Source organism: Exophiala aquamarina (genome assembly GCF_000709125.1).
Source record: "Exophiala aquamarina CBS 119918 chromosome Unknown aczIA-supercont1.34, whole genome shotgun sequence".
Taxonomy (NCBI): Eukaryota; Fungi; Ascomycota; class Eurotiomycetes; order Chaetothyriales; family Herpotrichiellaceae; genus Exophiala; species Exophiala aquamarina.
In genome coordinates, this window is record NW_013550554.1 from 11,498 (window position 1) to 31,641 (window position 20,144).

The window sequence follows — 20,144 nt, forward strand, 5'->3', positions numbered from 1 at the left end:
ATTCTAGGCGTATAGTCATGGGAAAGGTGCGAAGATGACGGAGCTAGGGCCAGGGCTGCTGATCAAACTTGGCCATGACACACTCGATAATACAACCACAACCCGAATACGTGTTGCAGTTTTTGTCTCCCCGCGGCTGCCGCACCCATGGCGGAACATCATCATGTCAAGTACAGGTACGGCCATGCGATAGTGGATTGGAGCCTAACCCCACCCCTGATATTCGGTGTATTGCTCAAGAATTGGTGCATATTAGATGTAAGTCAAATTCCCATTATTCCGTCTGGTTGTGCAGAATTCGATATACACGATGATACTGTCCGTATATTTACAGCCACAATCCCATGCCGACCAGGCCGAAAGCAAGGCCAAATACCAACTCTTTCAGATTGCCGCGCGCGTCCATCATTCCGGCGCTATTGCCGGTTGCGGTTGCGGCTGCGGTGTCACTCGAAGTTGTTCTCGTGGCCGTTCCAGTCGACGACCCGCTCGATGTCGAGGTTGTCGTGGCCGAAGCCGTGTTGGTGGAGTCCGATGAAGTCGTTGTGGGGGCTGCAGTGCTGGTCAAGGCGATGCTCGTCTCCTCAGCTGTGCCATTCAGGACACGCAACCAGTTGGCAGCGACTGGCTCTCCCAGGCCCGAGTCCTCGGCAAACTTCTCGATGTCAAATGGCAGTCTGTTGGAAAGGTCTGGCACATCCGCGAAGAACGCCGCATACGTGGCAGGTACCCTGAAGTCATCCGGCTGAGAGTATAACACGAATGTATATCTATGGACACCGCTTCCGCCGGGAGGTGTAGGTGCGAGATAAGAGGCACTCGGAAGGGTTGCGCTCGAAGAGTCTGAGGAATTCTGGATCGCTAGGAGCCCAGTGAGGAGATCATCCGACTCGGCCAAATTCGGCTGGAACCAATGCAAGAATTCAACCTTTTCATCCTGTCCTTCTGGCACGACGTCCTGGTCAATGAGGAAGACGAGATACGTTTCCGAGGAAGAGGAATTGTTAGGTGCGAGGAGCTCGGGGGCTTCGAGGATGCCTATCGAGAAACCCGTGAGTTAGCCATGGCCACAACACTCTGGAACAGACACAACTTACTATCCCGTGGGACGAGGTCACCAGCACTCAGCCTGGTCGTGGTGTCTGCCCAGATGACGCTGAAGCGCTCGTCCACCTCAATTGGAAAGTCTGGAGCGGATTGTGCGTTGACAATGACCGCCAACGCAGAGACGGCGAGGCTGTACGAGTACTTCATTTTGGTTTGAGCAGCGTTCCGCGGTCCACAGGCGACCAGAGGACGCGAAGGCGTATAGACAAAATCAATATATCTCAATGTCGCGTCCTTCCGTTATCCTACGCGCGTAGAGCCGTAACACAAGAAACTTGAGATAGAGATTTGTAGAATCCATTGCTGACAACGACCGGGAGCGACCACTTTGACTTCCTCATCAGGCGTCCCCGGCTGGAGCAGGACTCGGTAAGTACGGGCACGTTCGCATGTGTACCACCGTCAGCGTTAGCGCGAGGTGCGTTTTTAAATTGCCAACGCCAGATGAGTGTCGATGACGCGCCAATCCAGGCATTCGTTTGGTCTATTCTAGGTTCGCCAAGCGGCCGGCTGGCCCCGCGCTGGCTGCCTGGAGATCAGGTCCCCTTGTTCTTTTTTCTCACACTTCACTCGTATCTTTGAGAATGCGATTCCAGAGTACCTCATTCTCGGTGCGGGAGTGCTGGGCATTTTCCAGAGTATCAACTAATATTGAAGGCAAAGAGATGGTTGTCTTGCGAAATTCCTCAATGAGTTACCACCAGGTTCCGTATGGTTTATAGGGTTATGACGGTTTTGCTTCTTGCTCCTTACACGATCCTCACTCGGTACAACAACCCAAAATCGGGTTCGATGAGACGAGTCCTTGGTGTAGGTTGTATCTAATATTCTTTCCACTCATACGGAGAACCATATCTCGCACTGGGCACTTCCGCGATATATGTCAACCCCCTCAAACCCTTCATAGGTACCATTGCTCTTATGGAGTGGTAAGGCGACTCGTTAGAAATGCCGGAACGGTGCATGTGCAGAATCGTTGCAACCCATGCCTACTCCCGGGGTATGTTGCTGGCTGCGAGGTTCATATGTGATTGCTCTGCTTTGCAACCAAGGTTAGAGTCGAACCAAACATGATCTGCAACAACACAAATCCGCTGTTTCTTACGGGAGATAGAATGGAAAGCCGGCCCATTCCACGACACCCGATGGAGCAAATTCCCTCACCTCACAGTGTAGGAATACCGCTTTGTCCTTATGTTCTGAAGGCCATGTCCTATTTCATTTTCACAAAGGAAAGTTTTAAGGTTCCTAACCATTACACAAAACCCGTTTTGGATACTTGGAGGTCTCCTTGCCACTTCGCCGTGTTAAGAGCACTAAAGGCCAGCCCGCTGCTCGATGAACAGAGTGAAGCAATGAATACACATGTCGATGCAGACCAGATAACTCCTACTTGAGCCATTATGCCTAATAATGTTGAGTCTGGAGCCGAACTCCCCCCTCCAGGACCGTTAAGACCAACCCAATTGATGGCATCTGCGATTTTCACCGCCATTGGCAATAGCGAGAGGAAATTCCGGAAAGGTCAGATCGTCGAAAGTTACTGTATCGTTGAACTACGACCCGCGGTCTCGGGCAATCTTGTAGTTTACTGACATATCATCAGATATCGAAACTGCGCTCGTCGGTTTTGTAGGGTCGTACGTTTGGAGGACTTCATAGGGCTGAGAATCCTGCGAACGGTATGGGTATCAGCATCTTGATGCGACTGTAGTCGATGCTATGGTGTCGATAACTAGAACAAGACTATTCCTCGATTCCTCGTTCTCGGCCTACTTAGTATATTGATACGTTCTTGTGACAATACCGGCCGAGCCAGCTCTCAATTGATGTGGAATAGACGAACCGTATTTTAGCGACTTGGCGCACGCATCCTGGGTATGTATGTAATCAATATCTAATCCGCAACGCGGCTGGAGAGGACTTGGGGGTTGAATCCTTGTGAGTCCTTGGAAGGGCGTAGTGAGACTCAGGGGTATTAGTCGAGGGTGCATGCTTCTAAACGATGTTTTCCTGCAGCCTTGTCGTACTCGGTATATATTTAGATACTGTAGATGTCACTGATCCTGCAGTGATCGGGAACCACGATGTCAACTCTCAGTGACTGCCCCCATGTGACTGAACGGTATCCATGTGTGCAATCTGTACCTCATCGCTCATACCGTAGCACAAAGACAGCCTCCCTCCTTTGCAGGCTCAAGCTCGTGCCCTTTTTTAGACTAACATAGTCTCAAAATCATCTTCGTCACGGCGTATTCTGCTTAGAGGCGCTCGAGAGACGTACAGCAGCTGCCCGAATCAGTCGCGGGTAGGAAAGTTCATCCTTGTGATGGTTCTTTTGGTCCCTATGCCCTGACCAATATTCTGGATGGATTCTTCGAATTCCAATGAAGTCGTAGGGCTTTCCTCACTCCTCGATCGTCAGGTGCGGACGAACTGTCGTCAACGCCTGGATATGCACCCGCACCTTCAGTTAATGAGTGTGTCATTCTTACTGCACTTGTGCACGAGGCACAGACTAGAGTGGTCGAGCTAGCAGTTCTTTCCGTTGGAGCTGAGACCGACAGCACACTTGGCATGTGAACAATCAATCTCTCCAGCTGCTGAGACATCATGCGACATCTATCCCTTGGGCAGCGAAGCATCTGCCTCTGGGCTTTTGCCCGAGTGGCGAAGAGATGGTGCAAGTTGGGGGTCTTTTCACCCTCCCCTTCTTTTCCAAGCTCGTTCACAAGTCGTAGCCATCTCCTCAGTTAGTAAGAACATCTGAAGAGCACTTTGGATTTCTTCCCAAGGTTGGCTCATCCCATACCCAGTCCAGGCAAATCCTAATGAAGTCACACTTGCTGAGCCTGAGATTATGGACTGAGCCCAGACGGCCACTATCTGAGCCCATGTGATGCAGTCGTCGTGATAATCATTCAACTCACATGTTTGCAACGCCTCGCCTAGACTCACTTGTACCGAGTTGAATAATGGGCCGTATGTCATGCATGCGAAGACGGACTCGATAAAGGCCAAGAGTGCGAGGCAAACAACATGCTCAATCGTGGTGCTACCGGTTTCTTCGGAGCCCTTTTCCCCAATCTGGAGTGGTGGTATGCGCCGTAGGCAGTCTATGCACTCGTGGAACTCGTGCTCAGGTTTGTACGTCTCGGCAAAATCTATCTCCTCAGCGCAGATCCTGTGATGGCGAGCCTTTTCCAAAAAGCCAATAACCTTGGCCATCCGGTGAGCTATTTGGAGCACTTCGACACTAAGGTCACCTTGATCTGCTAGTGCCTGAAAGCCCGTTGGCAAGTTCTCATATATCGCGAGGTCCTTGTATGAGCTAGGGTGCAAGTAAGTGAGCGCCGTACAGCGAGAAATAGGATATGGCGAGAGCAAGGTTTCTCCAGGCTCGAGGTGCCATGAAGGAAGTTTGCTATACAAGACTCAGTTCTGGACGTAACTAGATGGGGAAAGCTTCTTACTCTGACAGGTATTCTTGTGTGAAGCTGTGAAGCTTGGGATTGTGCAGTCGCCAGCTAGGCTTGAGTTGACTGTTCCACTGTAAGTCCCTTAGCACCAAGGAAAATGTGCCCTCTCACCTTCCCGGTCCTGGGGAGATCTTGAGAATCTGGCGTAGAGCGACCCTATGCATCAACACAGGCCCTACTTCGGTATATGAAATCTGTGCGGCATTTCAGTCTAGAAGTCCACATGAATTTTGGGGGGTGGGAGGCCGAACGTCCATTCCCATCAAGAGTATGATTGCCATCACCGTTCCAACGTCAACCGCGTCATCGCCGGCCTCTAGCTTCTTCCATAGCAGCTTGAGGGCCTGACCACGAAAATAGAGTACACGAACTGACGGTGCCTTCAGGTAGGCTCTACTGATCTTGGCTTCGTAGGCACCCGAGCCCATGGCAACAATGGCATTAAAGAATTCGGGATTAGCTAGGGCAGAGGAAAAATATTGCTGCGCTGTCTCCTTGAAGGAGCCAAGCAGCCTTTGAATTGGCAGAATGGTCGCAGCGTACGAGTGCACCACTGAGATGGTACATTTTCATGTTAGTTTAGCGTTCCGGACTTGTGTTGAGTTCCCGGTCACTTTGACGCACCATATTGTAGGATCGCATCCATTCCTGCCATCTTCATTGGTACTGGCAATGCGCCGAACGGATCTAGCCCACTCAGGGCATTATCACATGTGGGGTTTGATTCCGTATGGCATCGAAGCGCTTTCGAGTCTTGGTAAGAGTTTCCGCCGCTCAGCCTGATGGGATGGTAATTTTTGCATCGTAAATCTTTCGATCGGCGTGCTGATAAAACGCGTGCAGCTTTATTGTCTTTCTTGAGCAATGCGGTGCTCTTATGCACCTGCTTCTGCCTCGAGGCATGCGACAAGATCCGACGCTGTTGCTCCAGATCATTTTGATGTACTCCATTTGCATAGTTGATGAAGACGAGGCCCCGCATTTTGCAAGAGATCCTCCTGCTGAAAGCTCACACATTCAAAGTAAAGGCGACTGGCAACGAAATGTTGATTTTCCACATATGTCAGCAAATCTGTCCTCAATCCCGTCCCCAATCCTGTCGATGGAAATGTAAGTGCCTAGTCGGGCGAAGAATCACTGACTGCAGGGGTAGCGAAGAGACGCAGCTGAGACGAAGGCTTGTGAGCCCTGACCTGGTCTGATACTCAGGTAGGCTGTCAGTCTGGCATATTGACGAGGTTGTCAATTGGCTCGTCCTTCATTTAATGCGTGAGATGTTAGAGAAGCAGAAGATAGTCATGAAATCTGATGACTGTTTGTGATGGCCTGGGAGCGTGTCACGCCTACTTTGTACGAGCTCTTGCGTACCTGCGCGGGATTATTAATCCCGCGGCCTATCAAGCCCGGGTGAGCTCCCGCCCTCCACCCAGCTTGTTGCCAGCTGCACCTGAGCGGCATTATATAAGCACTTTGGGCCGGTCACGGTCGAACTAAACCAACTGCAGTACAAGTTCCCAATGACGTCCATTTTATATATCTTGCAGAGTAAAACTCACCCACGCACGGTAGTGACGGAGGCACCTCCTTCCTTCAAGTCACTGAATGGTGGCAATGGAACGTCCATCCTGATATGCATGTTACTTCATAGTTTGATCACAGTTCTACATAATCCAAAGAGCCTCAAAATCCAGCCTGTTACTACTCGGCGGAGTAACTTCGCCCACTGTTCAAAGTTGCCTTTGCCTCTCAGGAATACCATCGTCAGATGGCTCCGTGTCCACAACATGTATGTAACATACCACTATGATTGCCCGCATCATGTGGCTGTACCTTGAAAACACATCTCAGTAACGCCAAAAATATTCAAAACAGTGTCATTGCTCATCATGAGCGCTTCAGGACCATTGTCCATGCGCCATCACGTATATGTCTTCTCTACCAAGACCGACATCTTCCTGTGTGATGAAATCTCCAACAGCGGCCGCCCGTAAAGCGGTTGGATCCAGTGCCCTAGAAGTAATGGAAACAGAAATTGGTGAGGATAAGAATGAAAGGCAACGATCCGTCGGTAAAGGTATTCGAACTGATTATACGAGACCAGATCAGATTAGCGTCTTCGAGGTCTTGCCGGAATTCCATTAGATGATTAAAAGTCAACCCCTTGGCGAGTTAAAGCGATCGACACCTCAGCATTAAAGAACAGTAAAAAATCATGAATGGCGTGTCTCTGTATGATACCAAGTATCGACATCTCACTAACAGTCTCAAGTCGCAAAGTGGCCGGCGCGAAGTTCTTCCTCTGTCCTCCTTCGCCAATGGTCCGAGACTCTAGACCAATCAACATCACCCAGTCGGCCAAGCGCCCGACAACCGTCGCAATCGACATAGTCGCTCAGAGAGCACGAGGCGTGACAAGCAGGGCAAATGTCGTGAACCTGTTTATGCCAGCTGGCGTTGTGGAAGTTCCATCCCGTCTTCTGGATCCAGAAGTTGCTCACTTCGCAGCCGATGATGGTGGCCCAGTACTCCTCGGTACACGGCCGATTGGTTAGACAGTGATTGCAGAGGCGCAATTCCGCGGGCATCCATGGTTTTAGTTGGGTCATCAGCTCCGGAACGTCGAAGACGGTCTTTGGCAGAAACCCTGCATATTTGGCGGAGAATGGTGAGAGGTGAAGATGGACATCTCGCGCAACCACCGCCATGCGCTTGCACGTTAGAGCTAGTGCAACCTGGGATGGGGCATGGGCCAGACTGTCGTAGATGGTGAGGAGAATCTCATATGGCATGTTCAGAAGCACCGATTCCTCATCTGACTCCTCAGAAGCATTCTCGAGAAGCTAAGAAGGTCAATGCAAAGCTCCATCAAGGTACGTTCATCATCCTACCTCTTCTGGAACCTGGAACTTGTGGGACAGCTTTCTCTCGAAGTCATGTGCTTTCGCTTGGCACTTGAGAGGACGACGAAGCTGTGTATATACCTTAGTTTGGCCTTGGCCAACGCCCGCTGGGAAACCAGTCCAAAGCGACATTGCCAGATGATGATGATGATGATGTTTTTGTTTCACGAGTTGAGAAGGCACAAAATCTCCAAAATCACAGATATCGAGTTCATGAAATAGCACAGCAAACCCACGGATAACTGGTATGAGAGAAATACCGATTCTATATCACGAAATATCGGTCTATGCACCGCCGACCATGTGGAACCTCATATCCACAGTGGTAAGCCGGAAGAAGCACGAAGTCTAGGGGAGGACGTCGCGTTGAAGACTGTCAAGAGATAAGGGAGTTGCATTAGGTCATCGCGTGGCCCGATCCAGTGTCCAAAGGCTAGACCTATTCAGGTGCGCTAGTATAATTGTAGTCTAGCGCAATAGAAGTGCCAGGCCTACTCATTTCTTCTCCGACGCTTTGCCGAACATCAAACCACACCTTGTACAGCCCTATCCAGGGTTTGTACAGCTCGCCATCACTTGACTTTATTTCCGCTTCCTCCTCTGACCACTAAATATATCTTTTCTGCCTACGGGGTACTTACACACAGACCAGATGAGTGAAAATGGCTCACTCCGACTCCAGAACCAGCATCCACTCCTACCGTCGAGGACACGCGTCGTGAAGTCGGTGAAGGGTTCATATCCAGACACTCCCACATGTGTAAGGCTTTGGCACGTATCATTCGACGTGGTCATGTCTCAAAGGGTTGTACATGCCATTAGTATGTTCAAGAGATGGTAATTACAATTTTCCCTTGCGTCTTTCCCTCATAAATATCTCTCAATCCTTCCTCGGCTTTTTCGAGTGGGAGCACTCGCCCAATGTATGGCTTGATTCCCTTTTCGGCCACGAAATTGAGCAAATCCCCGAATTCCTCTCTTGTGCCAGTATAGACGCCTGTCAAGTTGATTTGGTTGACTAGGATTGGAAACATATCGACTGGAACCTTTGTGGCGCCTCCTTCGGAATGAATGCCACAGATCACTACTGTGCCACCTGGCTTGGTAGATGCAATTGAATGATTGATGGTCGCGGCCCCCGAAGTGTCAAACACGGCATCAACAAGACGTGGCAACGTTTGGAGAGGCTCGAATGTCTGTTCGGCACCCAAATGCTTTGCTATTGCTCGTTTCGCTTCTGTGCGCCCAGTTGTCCAGACGCGATAGCCGGCCGCAGAACCAAGCTGTATCAAGGCGGTTGTGACACCTGCGAAGTTTCCATTAGTATGGGTGACAAATAACGGGTTGGAAAACATACCACCAGACGATCCCTGGACGAGAACAGTTTGGCCTGGCCGCAAATTCGCCTTGACGAACATCATTCTAAACGCCGTCAACCACGCGACGCCCATCACACTTGCCACCTGGGCGTTCAATCCACCGGGCCGAGGAACAGCATTGCGTTTTGGGACCCATATATACTCCGCGAGCGTACCCTGTTCAATTTCACCCAGAACGTGCCTCTTCGGATCAATGGTCTCGTCGCCCTTGAAGTCTGAATCACCCAGATTTGGGTAGAGGGCAACTTCAGTACCGTCGTCGAGTACACCAGCACCTTCATTGCCGAGTATCATGGGGAATTTTATCTTGTGCATTCCCAAGCCTCGCAACGTGAAGATATCGTGGAAGTTGAGACCAACAGCCTGCATCCTGACGCGGACATATCCTTCCTTCGGAGGAGGTGCGTTGCGCCTCCGAACGCGGATCGATGATAGGGGGTCGTCCAAATTGGCGCCAGCTGCGTAGACAGTCCAAACCGTGTCTTTCTTGGGGTCCACGTCGCCCATGTCTACATGCTGAATCTTGTTCTCCTTGATGGTGAAAACAAGAAACAACTCAAAAGGTTCCGTGATGCCAAACTCGGCAGCAAAGTCTCCATCCATCAAAACATGAAGGTAGGTGCGTCCATCTGGTAGAATCTCCTGTGCGAGAACTTTGACGCTTGCTTTGTGACCGATGACTCCATGTTCGACGAACAATCTAATGCCGTCCCCTCTGTAGCTTTTCCCATCGTCGGTTATCTCTGCATCAGATCCAAATGCGCTCAAGGCAAGCTCGACATTTGCCGTGTTGACGCCAACTATATACCTTTCCACCGGGCCTTGGGTCGTCATGTCTTGCATTGTCCTGTTGTTTCGTTGCTGTGAGGCTTTCTGTCTATCAAAATTCTTGGAGGAGTTCAAGTTCTGGGCATGTCCAGACTTATGGTATTTATGCTCATGCTAGACCATTCTCCTTTTTGGCCATAGCTGGGTACCTGGACTTGGCTTTCCAACCGCACCTGATCGAAAAGCAGCCAATAATGACGTTGCTTTCTCACCAATGCTTGGAAGCCTTGGCAAGTAAGCACGGAGGAATGGTTGGCTGATGTCACGTGAGCAGGAGTCGAGAAATCCAAGCTTACCGAACACCGGACGAACATTCGGAAAGTGAGCCAAAAACCGGATTGGTGAGCCAGTTCGGCCGTTGGACCGTTTCGTCGAGTTTTCGTCCACACGTAGCCATTCTTACACACAGTTTAGAATACAGTCGTAGGGGATGAAGTAAAATGTATCAGCGACCGGCTCCACATGATTAGACATCTGTCGATCGATCTGGAGCCAGTCCAGCATCCTGTACTGTCTTAGCTGTGAAGCCTCAAGCTTGCATTATCCCAGGCGGTGAGGGAAGTCGAATTTTTGCTGTAGCTCGTCTGTACGCAGCCATGAGAGCAGTTCGTGGTAGGCAGTCTCTCGAGAATCAAACGACGAGCTCGTTCTCTGATCGGGACGTAAGGCATCATTAGTCTCTCGCGAGTGAGCATACTGGCTGAGGGAGTCGCTAGCACTCGCAGTCCCCGTACCCTCACTTGGTGATGACATAGCAGTGGTGAAAGGGTGCAGGGCAATGCCATTCCCACGCGAGATAGCGCCTCGACCTGCAGCTTTGGATAGATCCACCCCTTTCAACCTTTCCATGAGCGAACTTAGATCTGTCAGAACGTTTGAACAATCTCTTGCATACTCTTTGTTGGTGCTGTCGTCTGCATCTAGGATAGCTATCACGAATCCGACTTCTGCATAATCCCCCTGTGCTTGACTTTCCACCAGGATCTGATAGAGCTGTAGGGTCAAGGCGGCATTGAAGAGATAGTGGATGCTCGTGTGTGATGATCTTGCAGGCCTCGGCAGTTTCAACAAGCTGCGCCATAAATGCACATTTCGTCTTGAGACCTCAGCAGAGAGGTCGAGCTCGTTTTGGTAAGAGATGTCGTGGTTGGTTGCTCGCCCGTTCAACACCATATCGGCAGTCACTTTCTTGACGGCGATGAACAGCAGCGGGCGGACGGTAAGGATGACCAACTGAGTCGGTCAGTGAATTCATCTCACATATTTGAGCATACTGACCTGATTGTGTGCCATATGTAGTTCACAGACACCACGGTCGCTTTTCAAGTTCTCTTCGGTATCCTGCACCACCGGGACAAGGCTTTGATGCCAGGATCGCAGAAAGCCCATCGCTTTATGGATGCATAATGTTGTCTTGACAGGTGCATCGCTATGGCGTGAAATGTCGTAGACATTCGATACTATGTAATTAGATACTCTCGCAAGTTCAACGTGGGCTCGAAGGCCAGCTGCTGGAGGCAATCCTCTAACGAAGTCAGCAACCACTGGCGGACATAGGAGACGATTGTTTACCCAGCGTCTCGAGGCAGATCTAGTTTTATGGCATCATCAGAGATGAGGGCTGGCCTACCCATTAGACAGCTCAGCCATCTAGATGGTGTTAGTGTTCAGTAGCATCATCATTTGGAGCTAGAGTTTACCGATCCAAAATGTATACCGTCCAAAAGAGCCTCTTGCCATGCTCATCCACCATCCAGGCTCGGTGAACACCATGGACTATCAGAATATGCATGGCAACACTCACGTAAATATAAGCAAGATCGCGTCGATTATTGTTCAGTAGATAGAAGCTTAGCAGAGCTAGGACGCTTGCATCGTTGACGACAAATGCATCAAGGGGGCTTCCCAGAGAATTCTTCGCTCGAGCAAAGAAGGTTTGGCCATATTCGGATTCCCAACCAGGTGCACAGTGGGGATTCAATTGGCAAGCAACTGCGAAAGCAGCATTGGCAAGGACCATGTTTGGGCTCATATCGAGCGCACCATTAGCATCAAGAAAAGCTTGGTACTCCAGCATTAGACTCTGTGGGTTGAGCCAATAGTAGATGCCGCCTGATTGAAAAGTGTCGCCGCCATCCTGTGCGCAATAACGCAGTTCAGTCAACATATTAAGCGCCTCCTCCTGGGTTGGTAATAGCAAGGGATCCACACTCGACGTTAACAGGGGTCTACTGTCATGAGTTTGATATCTGCCTAGGGCAGATATGAAAGCTGTGTCTGGATTTGAAGCAGTCGGGCCAGTGGAGTCGAATGTCAGGGGAAATACTGTCGCCATGTACTCCCGTAAGTGGTTGAGAAACGTGGCGCCAGAAGATTCTCCTAGGTAGCGCACTGTGCCATCAGGATCCTGGAGAATACGGCCTTCTCGGACATTCTGGTCGTCCTCAGCAATTTCTTGGTCAACATCCTCCAATGCTTGCGCTTGGTGATCATCGGCTGATTGTAGATACTCGAGAAGCTTCAATCTTTCACGGTCGGAAGGGATGGCTTCAGCAAGAGCCCGCTCAAGTAAAGCGCATCTAGATGCAAGAGCTTCCTTTTGCCTCCGTGGGATGGAGACCATCTCCTCTGCCACGGGGTATCGACATTCCCTTGACGACTTGCTGCATCTTTCACATGGTTGGCCACCTGAGCACTTTGCCCGCCGGATATTACAGCTATTGCAACTTGACAGTCGAAGATCCTTGTTAGTTACAAAGCGTTTTTGCCCAAATTGGAGAGAGACTCACGCTTGAACTACTCGTTTCCTAGATTCAGGAGCAATGCGGCTCCTTCGAGGATTGACAGGAAGCCGTTCCATGAGAGCTGTGGGGTAACAAACTTCAGGTGCTATCGGTATTCGTGGCAGTGAGGCCTCATTGGCACGTTGTGACTAAGCGACGGCCATACACACGTCCAAGCCCATCACTTCCGAGTAGTCCCGGGAACATCTATCACCAGTGTAGACTGTACGGAACAGCAAAGCACCTTTGCGTGAGAGTCGGGTTGGAGGCTCAAGACGTGGATCAGGCAAGCTCGCTTAAGTAGTAGCTAAGCGGAATTTATTAGTGCAAGCTTCGGCGAATATGGCAGTTCTCCCGAATCCAAGTTCCACGCCTACACAATAGTTGAAACCACCAGGCTGCCCCATCTTCTAGGCCAGATTTCCAACTTATGTAAAGGCTTACCTAATACCTCCCTACCTCCCTTCTGCCACCTATGTAGGTCAGGTACTCCGTAGGCACCTTTGTAGGTGCCCATGGTGGTTTTTCTAGAGATAACGTTCCTTGTTGCCTAGCTGCAGTAGACCGGCTCCGATCATCGAGCCAGGCCAGCTGAACCAGGCTTTGCTTGTGCATTCTCCAGTTTGAGCATCCACAGCTTCAGAAAAGGTTCCATCCCACAGCATCACACCAAGAATCTTTTGCCAAGCAGTAGACTCTGCCTGGGCATCGCCCGTCATTTGCGCATATCTCCAGCTTTGAAAGTAGCCGAGTGTCCACGGTCCGCGAGTATGGACACTACCTAGCCCACCAAAAGGTCCTTCAGGATAGTAGCCACCCTCATTCGCCAATGAGCACCCAAAGTCCATAGTGTTGTGCCAGGCTTGCTCTTCTAGATCTGTTTTGACAAACCCCCACGTGGAGGCGAAGAGTGTCGGAATATCGTTTGCATCGTGGTAGAAGGTCTTTCCGCCTTTGCCATCAACCAAATATGCGAATAAGGATGGTCCCACCTCTGACTCCTGTGTCAAGAAGTACTTCATCGCCGATGTGCGCACACGTTTTGCTAAAGCGTCAGACCTGACTGATGTTTGGGTTCCTAGAGAACGCTGTGAGGACACCTTCGACAGTCTAGAGGCAGTGTGCCAAAGCAGTATGTGACTTGAGAAATGAAATGGAAATTCAACCGCATCATCTCCAGGTGTTTCGTCCGTCGAAAAGAGCCCAGTTGACTTGTCTTCTTTGGACTCAATCAAATCCAATATTTGACATACTAGTCCCTCAGTTATAATGCCCTCGACAAAATATGTTTCGTCTGGGAATGTGTCCCAGAAGTCGCAAAGCTCTAGCAATGGATAGCATTGTTGATCAAGTTGGAATACCGGTCCGTCTTTCGGCCGACCAGTTGTTAAGTACGACCGATGCCAAAAGCCATGCGGCCTCTGTGCATGACGAAAAATCCAATTCAGATGGCCCTTTGCAGTGTCTTTGATCTGGTGAGAATACAAAGACATGGCATTCATGCCATCCAGGCTGCCCAAGTTCTGATAAACCTCCATCAGAAAACGAACTTGCCAGCTACATCAAGTTAGCTCTCTCCACGAAGTTGTGTTTGATATCTCACTAGTTGTCCCTCATCCAACCCAGCGGTAAGGCAACGTGGTCTGTGAGTATGCACACCGCATTCCCCTCATGTGACAACGGTATGGCGCAGTTTCCAAGGATGTATTCTAGATTCCTGCGAACAATGAACCGTCCGGGTGTTTCGGGAGTTGACCACAAACTAGGTGCACCACGCAAGTCCAAAACACTGCTGTGGCGGTCGACCTTCGAAGTTGTGTATCTTCCAGGCCGCAGTTCAAAAGTGGCCACCAGTTCGAAAGTTGATTCAGGGACCACGACAGCTGATTGAGAAATTTTGCCCTTGGCAGGTGACTGTATATATGTCTGGTTTGAGAGGTGGGCACCAACATACACTTCTTCTCCGTTTATTTCAAAGTGCCCAAGCAGATGAGCACCTAGATTGGGATTCGTAACAGTAAACACACTCCCTGCATCGAGGACCTCGATTCTGTTCTCTGAGTTTGGGATCGGAATTGGGCCACCTTCAGTCAATTGACCATACGATGCCCGATTGATGCTGATACCAAAGTCAATTGAGTATGTGAGCGAGATAGGGTAGGCCTTGGTCGACTTGATCTGTGATGATTGGAAGATCCTTCCATCCTCACTGACCCTCAGTGACGTCGTTATCTCAAGGCCAGACTTGGTTCCGTACACGATTGTCGCCCGCCCAAGCCCATGTTGGTTGACTACAAGAGACTTGACTTCGGTCTCGAAGCGTAGGCCGAATCCAGGACTACCGGACTGAACAGACCTAAGCATACGCCCGCGGTGTTCGCGGACATATGGTGTGTCGTGAAATTTGGTACCATCAAACTGTTCATAAGGTTCTGCAATCACAATTCCATGTTTTGGATGGAAAGTACTTATTTGTAGGATCTCGTCCAGTCGTCAGCCACGCGATAACACGGACACCAAAGTGGGTAATACTGTGCCTAGAGGGTCAGTCGACAGGGAAACTCCCCGAAACCCAATATCAACGGTCTTGGAGCCTTTTAGGTCCCTTGCGAAGTCCATTGTTGTTTTTCCTGCTCATGCCTCTGAAGCCGCCAGAGCCAGGTGCTGCTCTTATAACAGCAGCACGGGAAGAACAACAAATCTATGGAAGGTATCATTGTCCTCCTCATCGGCAATTGACACTTTAGATCCGAATGCAAGCATACGCGTCCATAAAATTATGCGGGTATTGTACCCGAGCCGTTAATGATCCCCCTAGCAGTGGTTTCGTTGCCCGCGCATTCGAAAACTGCCTCGATGGACCTAACAAGTAACTCAGTGGCTGAAGTCCCGCCCCCTCAACCAACCATCCCAAGCTTCGTTCCGCTGAACTGCAAACCTAATCCACAGGGGACTAAGCGAAATGCAAGTCTCAACGACCATATAGCTACGGGCGTGCAGGGGAGAGCGGTCGTCCTGCGGCTACAGTACCCGGGGTAAATGCATGATTCTTTTCAGCAAAGTATTGATATGGCATGAACATAAAAGTCGAGCCGGGACTCCTTCACGGAATGCATGTTCTCAGAGTGTCGACCAGATTTGAAGAAATTCTCTCAATCACTTAGCATATTAAACATTGTCAACTTCACTTTTAGATGGCTACAAGCAAGGAAAAGTCGGGCTCCGACCATGTAGAGTCAGGCTCATCAATGCTTCAGGCCGAACCGCAATGCAAGGGAAATGTACCAGCCGGACATATCCCCGTGACAAGCGAGGAGAAGGCATTAAGTCGAGCCTTGAATCGCAAGCTTGATGTGTGGTTGTTGCCGTTTCTATCACTCTTGTACCTTTTCAATGGTTTAGACAGAGGGAACGTCGGCAATGCAGAGACACAGGGTCACTCATACGCCGTGGATTAATCATCCATCAAAGCTGACCGTGATTACAGGCTTCACAAAGGACATCGGCGCTCACCCGGATGACCTCAACCTGGCGGTGAGCCTGTTCTTTATCACGTTCGTCCTGTTCCAGCCTCCCTCGGCAGCCGCTGGGAGATGGTTGGGCGCCAAAAATTGGATTCCTATCATTATGGTAACCCAGACTCACTCATGTCTGTGGCTAGGTGTCTAATGTTCGTCAGTTCTGTTGGGGTATTCTCACCATCTCACAAGCATTCATTAAGGGCCGTGGTAAGTTGGCGCTATTTTCACTGCCTACGCATGCATATATTCACGTCTCACAGGTGCTCTTATTGCCACTAGACTCCTCATCGGGATGTTCGAGGCAGGATTTTACCCTACCGCTGTGGCATATTTGTCTACGTTCTACACCCGCTTCGATCTTGCCGTTCGCATCGGGCTGTTCTACGGTCAATATGCAATCGCTGGCGCGTTCTCGGGCTCAATAGGTAGCAAAATCCACGACAATTGAGCCGAAGTACTGTTGACGTTAAAACAGCATATGGTATCTTCCACCTAAAGCACAGCAGCCTCAAGAACTGGCAGTACTTATTCATCATCGAGGGAGTCGCAACGTGTATCATTGCTATTATAGCATGGTTCTGGGTGCCGCTTGGGCCTGGGAGTGCTTGGTTCTTGAACAAGAAACAGCGCGCTTACGCCGCTGAGCGTATACGTCTTGACAACGTCATGTATATCCAGCATTCATATGGCGAGAGCGGCATCGAGAAAGAGCGACTGACTAAGCGGGATGTCGTGGAGACTGCAAAGGATTGGAAATTATGGTATGTTCTTTTCTTCAACATACTGGCCAGCGTCCCCGGTCAGGCCTTCTCGGTCTTCCTTCCTCTGGTGGTCTCGGGTCTTGGTTATTCGTCGATAGAGGCCAACTTGGTAAGCTTCCGTCGAAATTTAGGTCTATTCAGGACTGATGTGCATAGATGTCCGTTCCGCCTTATGTGTGCGGCGCTGTTGGCCTTTACATTTTCGCACTGAGTTCGGATCGAAGGTAAGTGTCTTCCCACCATCGTCTTCACCTCTCTTTCTCACTCGGGTAGGATGGAGAGAGGGTACCACATTGTATGTGGCCTTCTTATTGCACTCATCGGTCTCATAATCACGGTCACCGTCAAGGGCCACGGTGGTAAATATGCAGGGCTGTGCATTCTACTCTTTGGAAGCTATGTATCTGCCCCATTGACGGTCGCATGGTTGAGCGGAAATACCCCAGGCGAGACGATCTACTATCCGTTCTTGATACAATGCTAACTTTGCCTCAGAACCTGGAAAGCGAGCTCTGGTGCTCGGCGTCAATGGCTTTGGGAATTTATCTGGAGTTATTGGTTCTCAATTATTTCGGAAATCATATGCCCCTGGGTATCTCATGTCAGTGGTGCATTCTAATCTATTTTCCACGAAAAGGAATTTTGCTAACCGTGCTCGAACTCAGACCCTTTTATGCTACCCTTGCGTTCATCGCTGTGGCACTGGCTGGCTATGTTGCTTACAGGTTCACCCTCGCGGCGGTGAACAAGAGGCGACAACGGAAAGTAGAAAGCATGACACCAGAAGAAGTCGAAGAAGAGAGGACTACGCCTCTAAGATATGCAGACCGCAAGTACACTTTTACCTACGGCCTCTGATTGAGGTGTGAGATAATCGGCCTTGGGCTTTCTCAAGTTGCAGCTTATGCTGAGTCGGAGCAAGCACTCAACTGGCGAGCAAGCCCCGAAGAATTGGGCTCTATGAAAGTGTTGATATGTCTGCAGAAAAGTCTAGATATGCGCATTTGCTTGGTAAACAGACGTTGCGGTCATACCAGGATGGATGGGACTCGAGTAATTGTAATGCTAGCACTTCAAACTACATGATACTCATCCGCAAGGCTGCTCCCCTGAGTCAGGGGTCCTTTGGGGACAGGGGCCAACTTATTACGTCACCGCGAACTTCCCATCTGGGTGCCAACGACCAAGCCCTCCCTCTTCTGGCATCATCTCCAACTCTGACAATTCAGGCAATTACTCGTACGGAGTACACGCCTCCCAACTAAACTTACTCCTCATTGACAACGACTCGCCTCAAAGCCTTTAACCTCGGCACTCCGCGACAATTGGTTTAGGTAACCTTCATGCCTTGCCGAGATGTGAGGCTGACAGGCCCAATAGACCATGGGTAATGCATCATAACGACGCACTCAGTAGTTCCATCGTCTCGCATTGCACTTGCGACCGAGTCCGGCCGAACATGTCAGCACATCAGCTAGATTCCTACCCCTCCAAATCAAGAGCATCTTGCCTTGAATTTCCCTTTAAGATCCACACTTTGCTCTCAAGGCTCTGGTGATTACTGAGAACTACGAAGACTCGCTCGTTTTGAAAAGGACGCTAATCTCCTCGGGTGTTGACGAGTGGGTTGAGCTTGGAAAGACGAGAACCAAGATAATTACCCATCCTGCAGATTAGACCGCACAAAGATGTCGAGTACAGGTGTTCCAACGACAATGCTGGCATGGCAAAAGCACTTTGGGAGTAATGAGCCGGTACGTACATGGTAACACTACGTTTTGAAGAGTCAAATCAGTCGATACAAGCAGAGTGCTGCCGTGTCGTACTCATTCATAAAATCGTTAGGTTCGAGTCGAAGTGCCGGTTCCGTCACCTGCAAAAGATGGGCTCTTGATTGAGATCCACGCTGCAGGAGGTATTGCTCTCTCTTTATCTGAGACACCCATTACTCACTCAGTCGGAATCTAACAGTTGTTCTTCTCCTACAGTATGCCACAGCGACTTTGCACTCCTGCAGACTAAAAACAAGCCCAGCGGGTATCAGGACAAATACACACTCGTAAGTTCATGGAAATTTCTGGCCTATTGATCCGCCCTGGATTTCTGCAGATCAGGCAGTCGGGGGAACGAGTGCTGACACTGGTGCCTCCACTGACAGGGCCACGAAGGCTGCGGCGAAGTCGTGGCGGTCGGGGCCGAGGTCACGGAGTTCAAGGTTGGCGACATGGTGTCGATCCTGGCGGTGGCGGGCTGCGGCGAATCCAGCTGTTCTGAGTGCACGAACGACGTGAGTCAAATATGCGAGACAGGTGAGCATTATGGAATCGGACAAGATGGGTCGTTCGCCCCATACATTGCGATCAAGGCGCGGGCGGCCGCCAGACTTCCTGAGGGAGTGAGCGTCGCAGCGGGCGCCGTTGCGACGGATGCCGTGCTGACGGCTTATCATGCTGTCGTGGGGCGGGCGCAGGCTGAGAAGAGCGATACGATTCTCTTGTATGGACTGGGCGGGCTGGGCTTCAATGCACTTCAGATTTTGCTCGATATTGGCTCGAGGGTCATTGTCGTGGAGAAACGACAAGCGGTGCTGGACGAGGCTGTCAAGTTCGGGGTGAAGGCCGAGAATGTTGTCCCTGCTGGTACGAGCAACGTCACGGAATGGGTTGAACAAAGAGGCTTGGTCGTTGATAAAGTGATCGATTTTGTTGGGACCTCGGATTCTTTCAGAACATCACTCGACTGTGGTAAGTTCTTTCCCTCTCTGATCAACTGTGTCTTGAAAATCCACTCTTACTATGTGCAATACTCTCATGGCGATTGCAAAACATTTCACTCGCGCGCTCCTCGCCCCAGAAGCTGACATTGCCATCATTACAGCCCGTAGAGCAGGGACTGTCGTGCTTGTTGGCCTGCTTGACCCCAGTATCTCCTTCAACTCTGTGAGCGCAGTGCGCAAGCAGCTGAATATACTCTGCAGCTACGGAGGGACTCAAACTGACCTTCGAGCATCGCTCGACTTAATCGCGAAAGGTGTAATCAAGCCGCAAGTTGAGACCGGGCTTCTGGCCGATTTTGACAAAGTTCTGGCTGATCTGCATGCGGGCAAGATCAAGAGCAGAATTGCTCTGGTACCTGAAGGTCTGTAGGGTGGATGGATGTGACAAGGAGGTGACGATCACTCTACCTCGGGAGGTTGGGCATTAGCCGGGCAAGAAGGATACTACTTGTCCAACGACTATTAAAATCAACGGAGACGAAAATCTCGTCTCGAATAGATACGGAGGACAAATAAATATGTCGATGCAGCGCTATGAGCTATGTAATAACTAAGCTTGCTAAATTCAAGACCACCACAAGAAAGGGTATAAAAATCTTCACATCATTGC

General features: G+C 50.2%; 7 protein-coding genes across 7 annotated transcripts; 2 read left to right on the forward strand and 5 right to left on the reverse strand.

The window, feature by feature from the left end:
- Positions 1-328: 328 nt before the first annotated feature.
- On the reverse strand, positions 329-1,254 carry A1O9_12929 (uncharacterized protein; the record flags this gene model as incomplete). Its single annotated transcript, XM_013398139.1, has 2 exons — positions 329-1,038; positions 1,098-1,254. The coding sequence occupies 2 exons, from the start codon at positions 1,252-1,254 to the stop codon at positions 329-331; spliced, it is 867 nt and encodes a 288-aa protein (XP_013253593.1).
- Positions 1,255-6,850: 5,596 nt separating this feature from the next.
- On the reverse strand, positions 6,851-7,624 carry A1O9_12930 (uncharacterized protein; the record flags this gene model as incomplete). Its single annotated transcript, XM_013398140.1, has 2 exons — positions 7,475-7,624; positions 6,851-7,426 (listed from the first exon to the last, which is right to left on the reverse strand). The coding sequence occupies exons 1-2, from the start codon at positions 7,616-7,618 to the stop codon at positions 6,851-6,853; spliced, it is 720 nt and encodes a 239-aa protein (XP_013253594.1). The 5' UTR covers positions 7,619-7,624.
- A 689-nt stretch (positions 7,625-8,313) lies between these two features.
- Positions 8,314-9,699, reverse strand: A1O9_12931 (uncharacterized protein; the record flags this gene model as incomplete). Its single annotated transcript, XM_013398141.1, has 1 exon — positions 8,314-9,699. One exon carries the CDS (start codon positions 9,697-9,699, stop codon positions 8,314-8,316), a length of 1,386 nt encoding a protein of 461 aa, XP_013253595.1.
- Positions 9,700-10,233: 534 nt separating this feature from the next.
- Positions 10,234-12,316, reverse strand: A1O9_12932 (uncharacterized protein; the record flags this gene model as incomplete). Its single annotated transcript, XM_013398142.1, has 4 exons — positions 10,234-10,926; positions 10,972-11,218; positions 11,266-11,343; positions 11,394-12,316. 4 exons carry the CDS (start codon positions 12,314-12,316, stop codon positions 10,234-10,236), a joined length of 1,941 nt encoding a protein of 646 aa, XP_013253596.1.
- Positions 12,317-13,003: 687 nt separating this feature from the next.
- Positions 13,004-15,095, reverse strand: A1O9_12933 (uncharacterized protein; the record flags this gene model as incomplete). Its single annotated transcript, XM_013398143.1, has 3 exons — positions 13,004-14,033; positions 14,080-14,957; positions 15,009-15,095. The coding sequence occupies 3 exons, from the start codon at positions 15,093-15,095 to the stop codon at positions 13,004-13,006; spliced, it is 1,995 nt and encodes a 664-aa protein (XP_013253597.1).
- A 575-nt stretch (positions 15,096-15,670) lies between these two features.
- On the forward strand, positions 15,671-17,616 carry A1O9_12934 (uncharacterized protein; the record flags this gene model as incomplete). Its single annotated transcript, XM_013398144.1, has 9 exons — positions 15,671-15,911; positions 15,964-16,106; positions 16,156-16,204; positions 16,258-16,422; positions 16,473-16,867; positions 16,915-16,982; positions 17,032-17,117; positions 17,254-17,359; positions 17,424-17,616. The coding sequence occupies 9 exons, from the start codon at positions 15,671-15,673 to the stop codon at positions 17,614-17,616; spliced, it is 1,446 nt and encodes a 481-aa protein (XP_013253598.1).
- Positions 17,617-18,982: 1,366 nt separating this feature from the next.
- Positions 18,983-19,904, forward strand: A1O9_12935 (uncharacterized protein; the record flags this gene model as incomplete). Its single annotated transcript, XM_013398145.1, has 2 exons — positions 18,983-19,502; positions 19,636-19,904. The coding sequence occupies 2 exons, from the start codon at positions 18,983-18,985 to the stop codon at positions 19,902-19,904; spliced, it is 789 nt and encodes a 262-aa protein (XP_013253599.1).
- Between the last annotated feature and the right edge of the window lie 240 nt (positions 19,905-20,144).